Here is a 17,274-nt window from a genome sequence, read left to right as displayed (position 1 = left end):
CCTGCAAGATATGGTATAAAAAGAAAAGTGGCAGAGGAACTAAAGCACCTCTTGATGAAGGTGAAAGAGGAGAATGAAAAAGCTGGCTTGAAACTCAGTGTTTAAAAACCTAAGATCATGACATCCAGTCCCATTACTTCATGGCAAATAGAAGGGGGAAAAAAGGAAATGGTGACATATTTTCTTTTCTTGGGCTCCAAAATAACTGTGAATGGTGACTGCAGCCACAAAATTAAAAGATGCTTGCTCCTTGGAAGGAAAGCTATGACAAACCTAGACAGTGTATACAAAAGCAGAGACATTACTTTGCCAATAAAGGCCCATATAGTCAAAGCCATGGCTTTTCCAGTAGTCATGTACGTATGTGAGAATTGGACCATAAAGAAGGCTGAGCATCCAAGAAATGATGCTTTTGAACTGTGGCAGTAGAGAAGACTCTTGAGAGTCTTCAAACCAGTCAATCCTATAGGATATCTACCCTGAATATTCATTGGAAGGACTGACGCTAAAGCTGAAGCTTCAACACTTCGGCTACCTGATGAGAAGAGCCAACTCATTGGAAAGACCCTGATGCTTGGAAAGACTGAGGGCAAGAGGAGAAGGAGGCAACAGAGGATGAGATGATTGAGGGGCATCACTGACTCAGTGGACATGAATTTGAGCAAACTCTGGGAATAGTGAAGGACAGGGAAGCCTGGCATGCTGCAGTCCAGGGAATCACAAAGAGTCAGACACGACTTAGCAACTGAACAACAACTTAAAAAGAAAGGGTTTCCCAGGGGACTCAGTGGTAAAGAATCTGCCTGTAATTCAGGAGAAGCCAGAGACACAGATTTGTCCCTGGGTAAGGAAGATTCCTTGGAGGAGGAAATGGCAACCCACTACAGTATTCTTGCCTGGGAAATCCCATGGATAGAGGACCCTGGTGGGTTACAGCTATGGGGTCGCAAAGAGTCAGACACAACTGAGCACACACACAAGGTAAAACATATTGTTTAGAGATGTACAATTGGATAAACTGCAAAGACATAGAGGAACTTTAAGATGCATATAACTGTGAAAGGAACCAGTGTGAAAAGACTGCTGTGTGATTCTAACTATACAACATTATGGAAAAGGCAAAACTATGGAAACAGTAAAAAGATCAGTGGTTTCCAAGAGTTATGGCGAAGGGTAGAGACAAATAGGAGAGGGTTTTAGGGAAGTGAGTCTGCTCTGTGTGATACTATAATGGTGGATACATGTCATTGTACATTTGTTCAGATCCACAGAATGTACAACACAAGGAAAAATCCTAGTGTAAACTATGGGCCTTGGGTGATAATGACCTGTGTAGGTTCATCAGTTATAACACATGAACTGCTCTGATAAAGGATGTTGTTAACAGGGAAGGCTGAGGTGGCGGGGGCTGGGGGTGTACAGGAAATACCTGTACTTTCTGTTCCATTTTGCTGTGAAGCAAAACTGCTCTAAATAAACAAAGCTGAATTTTTTTAAATGCCTGCCAAAAGGCAGTAGTATCTCCTTAAGAAAAAGGGTTGGGGGGGAATAGGGATATTTTAAGTCTTTATCATGAGGTACCACAAAGCAAAGCACATACAGGTTGGAGAGACTGGGGACCTCGTTATATGAGCAGAACTACAGAATCTTAGCAGCAGCAGTTTTTAAAACTTCAAAACTGGAAAGGTGAGGCCTTTACTGCTGCAAGGGCTTCCCAGGTGGCGCCAGTGGTAAAGAACCCGCCTGTCAATGCAGGAGACGTAAGAGATGTGGGTTCGATCCCTGGGTTGGGAAGAGCCCCTGGAGAAGGGCAAGGTAACCCATTCTTTGTCCAAGGGAACCCCATGGACAAAGGAGCCCAGCAAGCTACAGTCTAGAGGGTCCCAAAGAGTCAGACACAACTGAAGCAACCTAGCACATATGCATGCATTACTGCACCAAAATGCATCAGCACAAAACTAAGGAGATAGGGTAGAACCTCTGTATTCTATTACAAGCTAATCACTAAAGGGATGTTGCCTATAAGTTTAAATTACACATAATGGCCCATCTCTAGGAACCCTGTCTTCCAGGGGAAGCTAAAATACCTTTTGGTTCAGCTCACAGCCCACCTGTGAATGGCTTCAGGAAGAAAGAAGTTAACACACACCCCTCCAGAAGCTGACCAGAGCCAGGACTTTATCCCCTCCCCTTTTAGTATAAAATAAGCTTGAATTCGGACTCAGGCAAGATGGTTCTCAGTCCAGCATGTTCTCAGTCTGCTGACTTTCCCAATAAAGCCACTATTTCTTGCCCTAAAAACTCCTCTCTCCATTTATCAGCCTGTTGATCAGTGAGCAGTATAGCCTTCAAAGAGGTGCTGATAGCTTCAAACTGAAAGCAGCTTAGACACTGGGCTAAACCTTGGGGGTGGACCCGAGGTCTTCAACACTCCCCATGCCCAGCTGGCCACCCTCACCACTGACCTGAGCAATGGCATAATCAGAGTTGTTGGTGGCCAGCATGCCTTCATTCCCGCTGATGCCCACACCCACATGGGCCGTCTGGATCATCCCCACATCATTGGCACCATCCCCAATGGCCAGGGTGATGGCCTTCACCTGCTTCTTCACCACATCCACTATCTCAGCCTTCTGGAGGGGAGATAACCTGAAAAAAAAAAAAGAAAGAAACAACCAACCATGTTTTGGTTCATTTTATTCATCCTGTTCTAAAAGGCTTTACAAAGGAGTCAACAATAATCCACATACAGTCACATTTAAATGGCAGTTACTGGTAAATTTTCCAATTCATTCATTAATTTCTAAGGAAGGCCCTACCCATCACTCATTTATTCACTCAGTCAGCAAGTTAGACACACACTTCTATCAAAAACAATAAGGGCTCACAGGGTTTCATATTCCAGTAAGCAAATGACCTCACTTATTCTCCTCCTTCAAAACAACTCCTAATAACTTATTTAAATTTAACCTTTTCAAACTTAGGATGAGATTATTATAAACTGAGCAGATAGAAGGTTTCTTTGATTAGAACATGCTCCAAAATTTAAGGTAGAAACACAGTTGGGGGGAAAAAAAATAAACTTTGCTTCACAATGAAGAGAATACATTCAGTTAACATCACTACATTATGGGTATAATAGAAACATTTTCTGAAGTAGAAGAGATCAGAAACCATTTGTAAGTCTGCTGCTGCTAAGTCGCTTCAGTCGTGTCTGACTCTGTGCGACCCCATGGACTGCAGCCTACCAGGCTCCTCCGTCCATGGCATTTTCCAGCCAAGAGTACTGGAGTGGGTTGCCATTGCCTTCTCCTATTTGTAAGTCTAGTTCTCATCAAGAGACACTGGTTCTTTTACTGAAATACTTGCACTGATAATAGCTTCACCATTAAGTCTGATGATCACTTTTATGTTTGGACTATGATATTTGTAGAGGGAAAAAACTAATCAATTTAATTAATCTCAAGTCTGACTCTTCATGTGAGTGCATGTTAAGTCACTTCAGTTATGTCCAACTCTTTGTAACCCTGTGGAGTGTAGCCCACCAGGCTTTTCTGTCCTTGTATTCTCTAGGAAAGAATACTGGAGTGGGTTGCCGTGTCCTCCTCCAGCGGATCTTCCCAATCCAGGGATTGAACCTGCGTCTCTTATATCTCCTGCATTGGCAGGTGAGTTCTTTACCACTAGCATCACCTAAGAAAGCCCCTGACTCATCATATCTTAATTTAAATCTTAATCCCCTCCTCTTGGCACTCAAGTTCTCCACATGTCCTCAGATTCTTCACTTACTCCTTAACGCAGTTCTGTATGCTTTACCAAAGCTCCAAGTCAGTTCTGACCAGTGAAGAAAAGAACTGGATGATCACTATTCTGATTTTGGGTCTTCTCACTCATGTATGAAAATATAGCCTAAAATAACATTAGTCTTATAATGACTATCTGTTAACTGAGCAACAGTCAGTTAACTCAATAACCACTCATAAATTCGTTTTCCTCTAGGTCTCAGTGGTTTGGTTTCAAATTTACCCCTCCCTGTAAATGACCAGGGCCTTTGTTGTACCTGGACTTCCCTGTGGCTTAGACGGTAAAGCATCTGCCTGCAGTGTGGGAGACCCAAGTTTGATCCCTGGGTCAGGAAGATCCCCTGGAGAAGGAAACAGCAACCCACTCCAATACCCTTGCCTGGAAAATCCCATGGATGGAGGAGCCTGATAGGCAACAGTCCATGGGGTTGCAAAGAGTCGGACATGACTAAACGACTTCACTTTCCTTTCCTTTCCTTTTGTTGTGCCTGAAAGATTTCTTTCATTTGACCAATACATCAATAAATAACATACCAAAATAATGTGCCACTGAAAAATTATAAACTGCTTTTGAGTAAATCTTAAACCTGACAAGTAGAATTAAATTCAGACCTTGCATTTAAGTTTGAGTGTATATTTTCCCAATAAGGTAGTTTGTCTATGAAAAAAAACTTATATTTCCATGTTTATATTTTCTTTCCATAAAAAAAAATGAAATATAGCAGGGAAAAAACCAACAGTGAATATATTCTTACCTACAACATAATACTGTTCTGCACGAGAGGGCCAAATTAAGGAAGCACTTCCTGACTTCAACATGGAGGGCATGTTTCAATGTTTTACCATCTATGATTAGGGCCAGGTCATTTTCTTTACCCAACAGTGCTCCAAGATCTTGGCAGTTCTGATTAATCACTTGTTGTGTTGCCTAAAACAAAGAGGGGGAAATTATCTTTTACTGTTTTAAATATAAATGAAAAGACCTTGAGACAGAGTGCTCAGGGCAGGTGCACTGGGATGACCCAGAGGGATGAGATGGGGAGGGAGGTGGGAGGGGGGTTCAGGATGCAGAACACATGTAAACCCATGGCAGATTCATATCAATGTATGGCAAAAATCACTACAATATTGTAAAGTAATTAGCCTCCAACTAAAATAAATAAGTATTTTAAAAAGATAGTAGATTAAGGCATATGTCTATCTCCTTTGAAAATCTCACAAAAATTAAATTTAAAAGTAGATAAATAACATGAAAGGATGCTTGAGATCATCAGTCATCAGGTAAATGCCAATCAAAACCACAATAAGATACTACTTCATACCCACTAGCATGACTAGAATTTTAAAATCAGATAATAATGTGATGATGAGGATGTGAAGAAATCACAATTCTCATACACTGAAGGTCAGAATGTAAAATGGTGCAGCAACTTGGGGAAATAGTCCAGGAATTCTTCCAAAAACTAAGCACAGAGTTAATGATCCAGCAATTCCATTTATCAGTGTATATACATTCAAGAGAAATGAAAACATGTCTGCACAAAAATTTGTACATGGATGTACAAGCAGCAGCATTATTCATAATTGCCTAGAAGTGGAAACAAGCTGATGACTGGATAAATAAAGTTTATACATACAATGCAATATTCCTTAGCTATTAAAAAAAGATATGAAGTACTAATGCCTGGTACAACATGGATGAACCTTGAAAACATTGTGGTAAGTTAAAGAAGCCAGTCACAAAAGACTGCTTATTAAATGATTTGATTAACATAAAAGCCCAAAATAAGTAAATCATTGAAACAGAAAGTAGAGGAGTATTGTTTAGGGGTGGGGCAAGGAGGGTCAGGGAGATGACAGCTAAAGGTACAGAGTTTCTTTTACGGATGATGAAAAGTTTCTAAAATGATTCTGCCATTGATTGCATGTATCTGTAAATACAGGAAAATCCCTTAAATTATATTAAGCAGGTTAATTTTATGCCATGTGAATTACATCTCAATAAAGCTATTTTTGAAAAGGTGTATAAGTAGGAGAATTTTTCCTACTTATAAGTAGGAAAATATGGAAAAAGTGCTAATAGCAAAGAGGAAGTTCAGAGAAATTTTGGGAAAATTTAAAAAGATGGGAACAGAATAATGGGGTGAACTTCCATAAAATTGGGTATCAAGGTTCTAAGAGAGAAGGAAATATACCCAGAGCATTCTCCATCGCAAAAGCCTAACCTCCGAGGTTATAAATTTACCAGAGCCTTATCCCACCTGGAGGGAAAGTCATTTACTCAACTCCAGCCCCATGTGGTCTCCTTGTCTCACCTAAGGGGAAAAAGAAAGCACTAACTGTCGGGAGCTGTGTTAGGCATTACTGATAAAATGAAGGCACGGCCCCCAACCCCCTCTTCTTGCCCGCAGGCATGGACCTGGGATGAAGGAGTTAGCTCTTGTGATTCTGACCTGTTCTCTCCTTTCTTTGGTTGACTTAGCTGGAAAGAATGTTAAGGTGCTTGCGAGAAGCATGAGAAAGCACAAAGCCTTCTGCAGTTGTGCCCAGAAAATAATCTGTAAAGTAATCATTGACATTTGTTCAAGGATCTTTACAAAGAATGTTCCAGGATGAGCATGTAGGCCACAGCTTGAGGCCATGGGAAGGATTGTTTTCTGAGACCTGTTTGTGAGGGAAATATTCATGGCAAAAGAAGTTTGCTGAGTTTAGGGTTTAGGAATAATTAAGAATAGCTAGAAGCCTTTTTAGGAGATAGTGATCTTAAGATGCTAGGGGTAAACAGGATTTAGAAAGATAAGAAATAAACTGAGGAATGTAGCATGAGTTACAATGTAATCACAAGTTAAGTACAGGACACATAAGAAGTAGATAATAGTAAAGCCAATTCTGAGAGAATCGCTGAAGCAGGAACTCTGTTTATAGGGCAACAATGTTTTCTGGAGACAGTAAATCTGGGTGGGGAAAACTAAAAATGTTAAACCTCTGACCTAATGCTTTTGTCAAAGTATAAAAGAAAACCTGAAGCTTGAAATAAACATGTAATTCCGTACTATGAGTCAGAGGATACATCATTGTCCGCCGACACCGCTCACCCCTTCAGGCTGATTCCCTGGCTGCTGGAGCTGGACTCCAGCAACTAAGAAACACTTAAGACAAAGGGGTACAGTTTCTCTTGAAGACTGAGATTTAACGTAAGATTATAGAGCTTCCCTGGTGGCTCAGATGGTAAAGCGTCTGCCTATAATGTGGGAGACCTGGGTTAAATCCCTGGGTCAGGAAGATCTCCTGGAGCGGGAAATGGCAACCCACTCCAGTATTCTTGCCTGGAAAATCCCATGGACGGAGGAACCTGGTAGGCTACAGTCCATGGGATCGCAGAGTCGGACACGACTGAACGACTTCACTTCACTTCGCTATATAACACTTCCCTGACCACATACCTTAACACCACCCCCAAAGGGCTGTAAAAACACTGTGAAAAACACTAACAGAAATGAAAAATATCTTTTATGGACTCAACAGTAGACTGGACACATGTGAGGAAAGAATTAATGAACTTGAAGAAATGTCAATAGAGACTTCCTAAACTGAAGCTCAAAGAGGAAAAGAAGAGAAAAAAAAAAAAAAAACAGAACAGAATTTTCAAGAACTGTGGGACCATTCTAAAGATCTAACATACAAGCAGTTGGAATACCAGAAAGAAAAAAAATAGAGAACAGAAGGAAAAGTTTGAGTGCTAATAACTGAGAATACTCCAAAATTAATTACAGACACAAAACGAAGACCCAGGAAGTTCAAAAGACACCAAGCAGGGTAACCCAGGCATGTCATAATAAAACTGCACAAAACCAAAGACAAAGAGGAAATCTTACAAGAATCCAGAGTGGAGGGAACACCTTAACTGTAGGGGAATGAAGATAAATAACAGACTTCTCGGCAGAAAGTTTGCAGCCAAAAAGAGAGTAAAGTAGAATATTTAAAGTATTGAAAGAACGAGAAATCCCAACCTCAAATTCTATATCCAAGGAAATCATCTTTCAGAGTGAAAGAGAAATGAAAACCTTCTCAAACAAAAACTGAGAAAACTTCTCACTAGCAGATCTGCTCTGTAAGAAATATTTTTAAAGATTTTTCACAGAGAAGAATAATGATCTATGTCGGAAACTCAGATCTACATTTTTTTAAAAAAGGAAGTATGTCAGAAAAGGAATAAATGAAATCTACTTAAAATTATTTTAAATGAGTCTAAGAAAATTATACAGTAAAAAATACTTCATAGAACTAGCCTTTTAAGGGCAAGGATGTTCATTATTGGATTCCAAATTCCTTTCATTCTTGCAATGTAAATGCATTGATCTTTTCAAACTTTTCATAATGACTGTTATACAGACAAAATTTTTTCTCTTTTTTCCAAAAATGAAGGATCTGAGTCTTGGATTTGGTATGACACCAGGGGGATGGGGGGTGGTGCTTTAAAGGACTCGACTAACACAGAGGGAGGAATAATGGAAGCCAGGGGTGACAAGGAATAGAAAACCAGTAAAAATTTCAGTTTTGTGAAAAGAATCTTGGGACAAACCTAGACTTTCCAATGGACTTGAGTGGGAGTTAATGGCAATCTTCTGTAGGTTTTAAGGAGTTGAGTAACCTTCAAGTAACAAGTTGGTTACATTCATATTAAATATATATTTAAAAATTACTTACCTCTAATGAATTTGTATTCAATTGGATACGAGGCATTTGACCTGATAACAGTTTACAGGAATAAGCTACAAAGAAAGAAATAAAGATGTCATATATCTGAAGGCTCCAGTGCCTTACGTGAGCTCATTAAAAAAAAAAATCTATTTATATTCTTCCTTTATCATACTTTCTGCCTCACGACTATTTCAAAGCCCAGTGGCTCAGCACAAAAACTGAGCAAGAGGTTGCAGATGGATAAACTTCTGATAATTTTGAAAATTAAATTTCTGTACATCTATAACTGATGATTCTTATGGGACAAATTTTCTAAAATGATTTAAATCTTCATACAAAATCAGTTTCATGAGAGTTGGAATTTAATTTAAATATAAATGTACACAATATCATTTTAATGTTTTCTTTGAAATTTCCTGAAACTTGTGTAGGTTTCAATAACAAAAGTAGCTTCCTGGTTTGTATATAATTCAAAATGCCTATATGTATGTATTCCACTGTGGTCAGCACAATTACAAGGAGAAAATAATTTTTCAAGGCTCTTCCTTGTTGGTTTATCTGACACTTCCTATGTAAGGTGTTCTTTTCCATAGAATATAATTATCATTAAATTTCTATTTTGAAACTTGTAGATATTCACTTTGCCTTGCTATATTTTTCAAAACTGGAAATACTAAGCTTTTCAAAAAATTCTAATGACTTCCTGACATGTTTTATTGTAATGTCCACTTATATTTTATAAGTTACTGGGGAAGTTAACTGCCTGAATGCTGGCAGCTCCTGTCCTACCACTCAGGTTAGAAAGTTAATATTTGTGCAGGTGCTCAGGGACACAAACTAGACATAGCCGGGCAAGCCAGCTTCCCACCAAGGATCCTGGTGCTGCCCCCATGAGGAGCCCTCTTCCCTGAAGCCACAGCTGCCCGCAGTGGCTGAATCCAAACAAAGGCTAAAAAGTTTCCATGTATTATGACCAAAATGCAAATCAAATTAGCATGCAAGTTCTGAGTGCTTACTGGCACCCAGCTTTATGCTGGGTGCAAAGGAAGATTTACAACAGAATATGTGCTAAGGTTCTTAAAACCCAAGGAAGCAAAGCTAACACAAAAGAAAAAAAATCACGCACACATTCATTGGTAAACCAAACATAACAGTACATATGCTGCTGAGGTCAAGAGGCCACAGATTCATGTCGAATCATGTTATTAGAAAACTTTCAGAACCTAATAGAACTAGAAGCTGTTCTAGGAAATATGTTAAAAATGTGTGACAGTAACCTTTGTTTTCATTTCTTGCTGTTGACAAGAAACAATCCTAACATATTTGTTCCTGAAAGTAAGCCAAATTTTGTTTGGAACCAGTGTCAAGACTATATATAGCCTTTTAACTGCACCAAGTTAGCAAACTTTAGCTCCTGAAGAGATGATGGTAGTTAAAATTGCCACAATATTCATAAAGGCAGGAGCTAACATCTACGAAGCCCTCACTCTATCCAATACACCCGCTTAGAAAAACCTTCACAGACTCCCTTCCACGTAATCATCACAACCAGCAGAGGTATTCGACCATTTTAATAATGAGAAAACTGAGGGTTAGAAAAGTCCACAAAGGCACGGGCTTATAAATATAGAGACAGAAGATTCAGGTCCAAACCTTGGTCTTTTTAACTCTGAAGCCTGACTTTTCAACAACCATGCTTGCTATGCATTTCTCTTCAGTGATGTTGGCTCTCAGAACCAGCTCTCAATCTTTTTTCTCTTTGAATTATTCCTCAGCCATTCAAACTCATGAAAGGAACATAAAAGCTCTCTGCTGCTGCTGCTGCTGCTAAGTCGCTTCAGTTGTGTCTGACTCTGTGTGACCCCATAGACGAGGGCCCACTGTCTCTGGGATTCTCCAGGCAAGAATATTGGACTGGGTTGCCATTTCCTTCTCCAATGCTCTAACCAAAGGCTATTGCTTTTCTGGGGGAAAAAGCAAGAGCTCAGAAAGCCTCTAAGAAAACAAATTATATCAACATACACTGGGCAAAGTTGACTGACTCTATCTTTCAACTAGTCTCCTCTGCATGAGTAGCCTCTAAGGGGAGCAGTAAAGTCCAATCTGAGAAGGAAATGGCAACCCACTCCAAGATTCTTGCCTGGAAAATCCTGTGAACAGAGGAGCCTGGAGGGCTGCTGTCCATAGGGTTGCACAGAGTCGGTTGGACATGACTGAAGTGACTTAGCAGGCATGCATGCATTGGAGAAGGAAATGGCAACCCACTGCAGTATTCTTGCCTGGAGAATCCCAGGGACAGAGGAGCCTGGTGGGCTGCCGTCTACGGGGTCGCAGAGTTGGACACAACTGAAGTGACTTAGCAGCAGCAGCAGCAAAGTCCAGTCCAGGACCCAGAACTTAAGGTTGGAAGATAGCAAGCTGCACTCAGTCAATAGCCCTTACAACATGTTACACATTAAACAATGGTTATAAATCAGGATATTTCAAATCAAAGCACAGAATTCCAATTATCTTCTAAGAGCTAAAAACCTGTGCCAACAGTGGGTACTCATTTCCAGAAGGCGTGGCTGCTCTGGCTGCCCCTCTGGGGGACCAGGGCTCCCCCATGGACTCCCCCTCCAACGTGTGTGTTGCCTTTTCCCCTACACATGTATGGTTGTCCTCTGCCCACTACATGCGTATGTTCCCCTTCACTCTAGTCCTGCCAGTTTTTCCCTGTGTTTTCAATCCCTACTCTAAGAAACTGGAGACAGTTTTCCTTCTATTTTCAAAGGCACCATGGTTACGAAACAGTCGTTTGAAAATGGGTACAATTCAATAAAGCAGTTATCTAACGTGATCCAGTTATTCTGAGTAAGGGGTCCTTCATGTGAACTGTAGATTTCTGGTAACAAAAATAAGTCTTATTCTATAAGGATAAAAACTCTGCTTTTAACAGTAACTGCTGGGTCTCATCTAGGTTGAGTTTCAGTCCTGAGCCAAAGAGACTGTTGAAGTTTCAGGTAAAACCAATGGTTTCAGGTAGTGGGCCTGGCAAAGATGTAATTGAGAAAGGTGGTAAGAAAGCAACTGTCCCCTTTATGGTGCCAGGCCAGCTGAGCCTCTTCACAAGATATGCACTAAGTTACTGTGGTCATTGAGTGCATGGTTCTCGAGGAACATGGCAAGGCACATTAAAGCAGAAACGTGGGAGAGCTGGAAAAAGGAGAGCATGTGGATGATATGTTTCCAAATGTTTGCCAGATGGATAAGTGACTGCATGGTGGTCGGACCTGCTTTGTCTTTCATAATTACATTAATATCTAACATTCCCAGAGGACTTGCTAAGTGTTTTGCAACAACTTCATGGGAGTTACCCCAAAGCACTCTCACAACAACTCTATCAAGTAAAAACTATTATCATTCCCAATTTGCAGGCAGGAAATTGATGTTTAGAGATGAAATAGCTCCTTCAAAGACAACTAACACTTCATCAATTCTGTTCTCTTCCAGCTACCACCCTAGGTCTCTGCTCCCTTCACAGCGAAACTCTGAAACACTCATCTACTCTCACTGCACTCATATCAATGAGGGTTGACAGATTAACGCACCAAATGTACCCCAAATTTATACTGGCCCTTGAAAAATGGTGGAGGTAGACTGCTAACCCACACACAGTCAGAAACCCATATGTATCTTTACAATTGACCCTCCATATCTGTGATTCTTGGGCTGCAAGGAGTCCCTTAGACAGCAAGGAGACCAAACCAGTCAATCCTAAAGGAAATCAACCCTGAATATTCATTGGAAGGACTGATGCTGAAGATGAAGCTGCAATATTTTGGCCACATGGTGTAAAGAGCCAACTTATCAGAAAAGACAATAATGCTGGGAAAGATTGAGGGCAGGAGGAGAAGGAGGCAAAAGGGGAGGAGATGGTTGAATAGCATCACTGACTCAATCACCAGTAGTCAGGTACGGATGTTAGAGCTGGACTATGAAGAAAGCTGAGCACCGAAGAATTGATGCTTTTGAACTGTAGTGTTGGAGAAGACTCTTGAGTGTCTCTTGGACTGCAAGGAGATACAACCAGTCCATCCGGAAGGAAATAAGTCCTGAATATTCATTGGAAAGTCTGATACTGAAGCTAAACTCCAGTACTTTGGCCACCTGATGCGAAGAACTGACTCATTGGAAAAGACTCTGATGCTAGGAAAGATTGAAGGCAGGAGGAGAAAGGGAAGAGAGAGGACAGATGAGAAGGTTGGATGGCATCACTGACTTGATGGAGATGAGTTTGAGCAAGCTCCAGGAGTTGGTGACGGACAGGGAAGCCTGGCGTGCTGTAGTCCATGGGATTGCAAAGAGTCAGACACAACTGAGCAACTGAACAACAATCTGTGGTTCTGCATGGTACAGTACTGTCATATGTGCCATTGGGGGGGAAAATATCTGAGTACAGGTGGACCCATGAAGTCCAAATCATGTGATTCAAGGATCCAATGGAGTCCCTCCCCAATATTCCTCATTACATCCCAGTACAAATGACTGCCATCTCTTGTATAGACTTCTACAAAGGTGTTCTAAATGACCTCCTGCCTTCCATTTAGTCCAGTTTCCACACAACAATAAGAAGATATTTTTAAAACACAAATTAAATCATATCACTCTCCTGCTCAAATCCCTACACATTTCTTCCTGTGGCCTGACAAGCTCTCACCTCTGCTTTGCTCCCCATACTCCACCCATGTTGGCCTTTCCATTGCTGCTCAGATAAGACACCAGAGCCATGTGCTTAACATATGTTTGCCTGGAACTTTCCTAGTGATTGCTCCTTCTTCCAATCTGGGTCTCTGCCTCAAATGTCACCTCCCTAACGTGTTTTCTGTCTCATTACCATTCTACCCATGACTATTTCCTGCTTTGTTTTCAGTCTTAACACTTATTCCAATAATATTACAACAGTTGGTGATTTGCTTGTTAATTTTTTGTCTTGTCTTGTAAGTTCCTTGAGGACAGAGACTTTATTACTCAATTTTTCATTCCTAGATCCTAGAATTTTCTGGCACATAGCAAGCATTCAGTATTTGTTAAATGAATGAATATAGAGTAGACAAATTAGCAAAAACATAGTTTAAAGGGTGTTTGATGAATACAGGGTCATTTCATAATACATGTTAATCTAACCAGAACGGGATATCATGATGATTATGAAAAAAAATGATAATTTCAATCCCTTCTTATGATCAAAATTTACATACTCATGGCTAAAAGTTGATTTTAAAACTCCTTTTCCTCTTCTAAATATTTATTTATTTGGATGCAATGGGTCTTAGTTGTGGCATACAAACTCTTTAGCTGTGGCAGGCAGGATTTAATTCCCTGATCACAGATCGAACCCGAGGCCCCTGCACTGGGAGTGCAGAGTCTTGGCCACTGGACCACCAGGGAAGTTGCTCAACTCCTTTTCCACACATCTGAACCCTAACATACCATCAAACAGTGAAACAATAATTTAAAAAGTATAAAGTCAAACAAGTGACATCAGAGCTTAGAAAAAAAGCACTAACTCAATATTCTGATAATGATTAAAATGTTTATGAATAAACATACAATTCAAACACAGATATTCAGATTCATTTGGGTTTTTCTGTAAGATTTTATGGAAAAACCGAGACGAACTTTTTGGCCAACCCAATATATACTTCATTAGAGAAAAAAATGTCATAACTTGAAGTATCAAAGGAAAAGAATAAGAAATTACATATGACTCGTGGGCATTCTGCATTCTATTGTTTCAAGATGGTGGAAAGATAAGCGTTTGCTTTGCTTAGTTTGTTTGAATTCTGCGCCATGTGATGGCAAGATTTCACTGCACTGTGCTTTCCTGAAGAAATAAAAAACTATTACTCGAAGGCAGCTCAATCATACATTATTAACTGTAGGGCATATTTAGGATACATGTACAACCAGGCTTTTAAAAAACATTCTTTGTGTCTGTTACCTATGTTAATTGCAGTTTCTTGTTTATCTCCTGTCAAGACCCATATTTTTATGTTCGCTTTCAATAGACTTGTTATCGTTTCCGGAACACGTGCTTGAAGGCGATCTTCAATAGCTGTGGCTCCAAGTAGTAGGAACTTCTAGATGTTTTGGGGAAAAGATAGTCATTATTGCTAATTAAAGATAAAAATATATCATTTCTTGGCCTTTTGGCTAAGATCAAGTGTAAAGATAACAATATTTTAAGATGGACTAAATAGAGCAAATTTTGATAAAAGACATGCCATCTACTAGTTGATTATGCAAAGTCCCATATGTGCATACAGTCACACATTTTTTTCTAGTCTCTTCCACTGGTCTATTTGTTTGTCCCTATTTCACTATAGTGCATCCCTCATGGCTGAGTGGTAAAGAACCCACCTGCCAATGCAGGTTCGATCCCTGGGTTGGGAATTTCCATTGGAGGAGGAAATGGCAATCCACTCCAGATTCTTGTCTGGAAAGTCCCATGGACAGAGGAGCCTGATGGGCTACAGTCTATGGAGTTGCAAGAGTTGGACATGACTTAGCAACTAAACCACAACCACCATATAATGTATAAACCCTTCCACACGTATAGGTCCTTACTTTTGTCTATAAGAAAAATTTTATAACTTTCTCCATAAATCTCTTATCACCAGATGGTTTATTTTATAGTTTTTCTTCCTATTGTGAAGTATTGGTCTACCACTGGAGAGAAGTGGTTACAGTGTTATTTGAAAGTGGACTTTTCAAACTCATTGACAATCACTAAAAACATTTTTAAAGGAAGTGTGATTGATATACTAAAAAAAGAGAGCAAGAAAGCAGATCATATATAATGCTCAACTAGAACCAAAGAAAGGAAAAAGTGAAAAAAATATAAAAAGAAAAAAAGTGGGAACAAATAAAAACAGTTCCAAATAGAGTATATATTAAACTAATCATCACTATAAACATGGCCTAAATGTTTATAGTGGTCTAAATATACCAATTAAATGAGGGCTAGTTGGGTTAGGGGCTTCTCAGGTGGCTCAGTGGTAAAGAATCCACCTGCCAATGCAGGAGACATGGGTTCAATCCCTGGGTTGGGAAGATCCCCTGGAGGAGGGTATAGAAACTCACTCCAGTATTCTTGCATGGGGAATTCCAAGGACAGAGGAGTCTGATGGGCTACAGCCCATGGGGTCATAAAAAGTCAGACACAACAGAGCAATTGAGCACACACACACACACACACACACACACACACACACATACATACAATAGAATACTACATATATAATGAACAAAGGGGAGAGACTGGAACTCAGTCATTAGCCCAACATTTCAGATGATTATTATATATTATTCTAGCTTATTCTTCTATAATAAATATGTATTTCTTTTCAAGTGGGTAAAACTATACAGAGGATAACAAGACTGAAGTGACTCAGATATGAGTCAAAACAGGGAGAAATATTTTGAATAGTTTAAAAGACATTTTATGAATTCTCAATACAGTAAGACAGATGTATACTTCAGAAAAAAATTTACCTGAGCTTTCAACATGACACCAAGATATGACTACACTGATAAGCTCATTTTCTTCAAATGTGTTGGCATGGACAACACATACGGGGTACATTACCTTTTCAATACTATCATAACAGTCTTCCAGACTTTGTATTCTGTCTCGTACCACTCTGCTGGCTTTCTTATACATGACCAGCCACTGCTTATACTCTATCTCAGTTAAGTCTATGTAGGCAACACAGAGAGTTCTCAGACCTGCAAGAGAGAGATCACCTGGTGAGGCTTCCAATGATTGGATAGAAGTAGAGAATTTGAATACAAAATAGAAAAGTATTTCAGAGCCCATGGGACAATAAAGGCGTTCATGTGGCCCTTCCTGACCCACCTGCTCTCCTTACTCATCTTCCCTCCTCCCCTCGTCCGTGCTCACTGTAGTACCCTCGCTGGTCCTCGTATTCCCCAGCATTTGGCCTTGCACATCCTATACCCAGAATACTTTCTCCTGAGGGCCTATCATTCTCCCTTCCTGCTGCTGCTGCTGCTGCTAAGTCACTTCAGTCATGTCCGACTCTGTGCGACCCCATAGACGGCAGCCCATCAGGCTCCCCCGTCCCTGGGATTCTCCAGGCAAGAACACTGGAGTGGGTTGCCATTTCCTTCTACAAGGCATGAAAGTGAAAAGTGAAAGTGAAGTCGCTCAGTCGTGTCTGACTCTTAGCGACCCCGTGGACTGCAGCCTACCAGGCTCCTCCATCCATGGGATTTTCCAGGCAAGAGTACTGGAGTGGGGTGCCATTGCCTTCTCCGTCCCTTCCTGCAGTCTCAACCTAACTCAACCTACACAGAGAGCACCTCGTCGCTCTGTCCCTTTACCCTGCTTATTTTCTCTCCATTGCACTCCTCACCCCATGACATCATCTATCACTGGCATATTTTCGCAGGACATTAGCTGTCTGTGTTTTGTTCTCTTCTGCCCTGGAAGCTGAGAACACTGCAGGGCACTATATAGATGCTCAATAACTATTTGTCGAATGAAAGAAAGAATAAGAGGCTTCAGTTTCCAATATCAAAGTAAGCCCAACAAATGCTGAGATAATAGAAAATTAACTTGAATCCCAAGATGTCCAAGCTGGATTTAGAAAAGGCAGAGGAACCAGAGGTCAAATTGCCAACCTCCTCTGGATCATAGAAAAAGCAAGAGAATTCCAGAAAAAATATCTATCTCTGCTTCATCGACTACATTAAAGCTTTTGAC

At 40.3% G+C, this 17,274-nt stretch overlaps 1 protein-coding gene across 1 annotated transcript in view; it reads right to left on the bottom strand.

Moving 5' to 3' along the window:
• Positions 1 to 17,274, bottom strand: part of LOC138089024 (phospholipid-transporting ATPase IB-like) — a 112,381-nt gene that overhangs the window by 60,947 nt on the left and 34,160 nt on the right. Inside the window, exons 20-24 of the mRNA XM_068984359.1 lie at positions 16,135 to 16,274; positions 14,488 to 14,626; positions 8,511 to 8,575; positions 4,559 to 4,731; positions 2,466 to 2,649 (exon numbers count right to left, since the gene is read on the bottom strand). Coding sequence (XP_068840460.1) covers positions 2,466 to 2,649; positions 4,559 to 4,731; positions 8,511 to 8,575; positions 14,488 to 14,626; positions 16,135 to 16,274 — 701 coding nt within the window. The remainder of the gene's footprint in view (positions 1 to 2,465; positions 2,650 to 4,558; positions 4,732 to 8,510; positions 8,576 to 14,487; positions 14,627 to 16,134; positions 16,275 to 17,274) is intronic.

This window comes from Capricornis sumatraensis, chromosome 12 (genome assembly GCF_032405125.1).
Source record: "Capricornis sumatraensis isolate serow.1 chromosome 12, serow.2, whole genome shotgun sequence".
Lineage (NCBI taxonomy): Eukaryota > Metazoa > Chordata > Mammalia > Artiodactyla > Bovidae > Capricornis > Capricornis sumatraensis.
The sequence above is the reverse complement of the archived record's forward strand: the minus strand, read 5'-3'. Positions and strand labels throughout refer to the sequence as shown.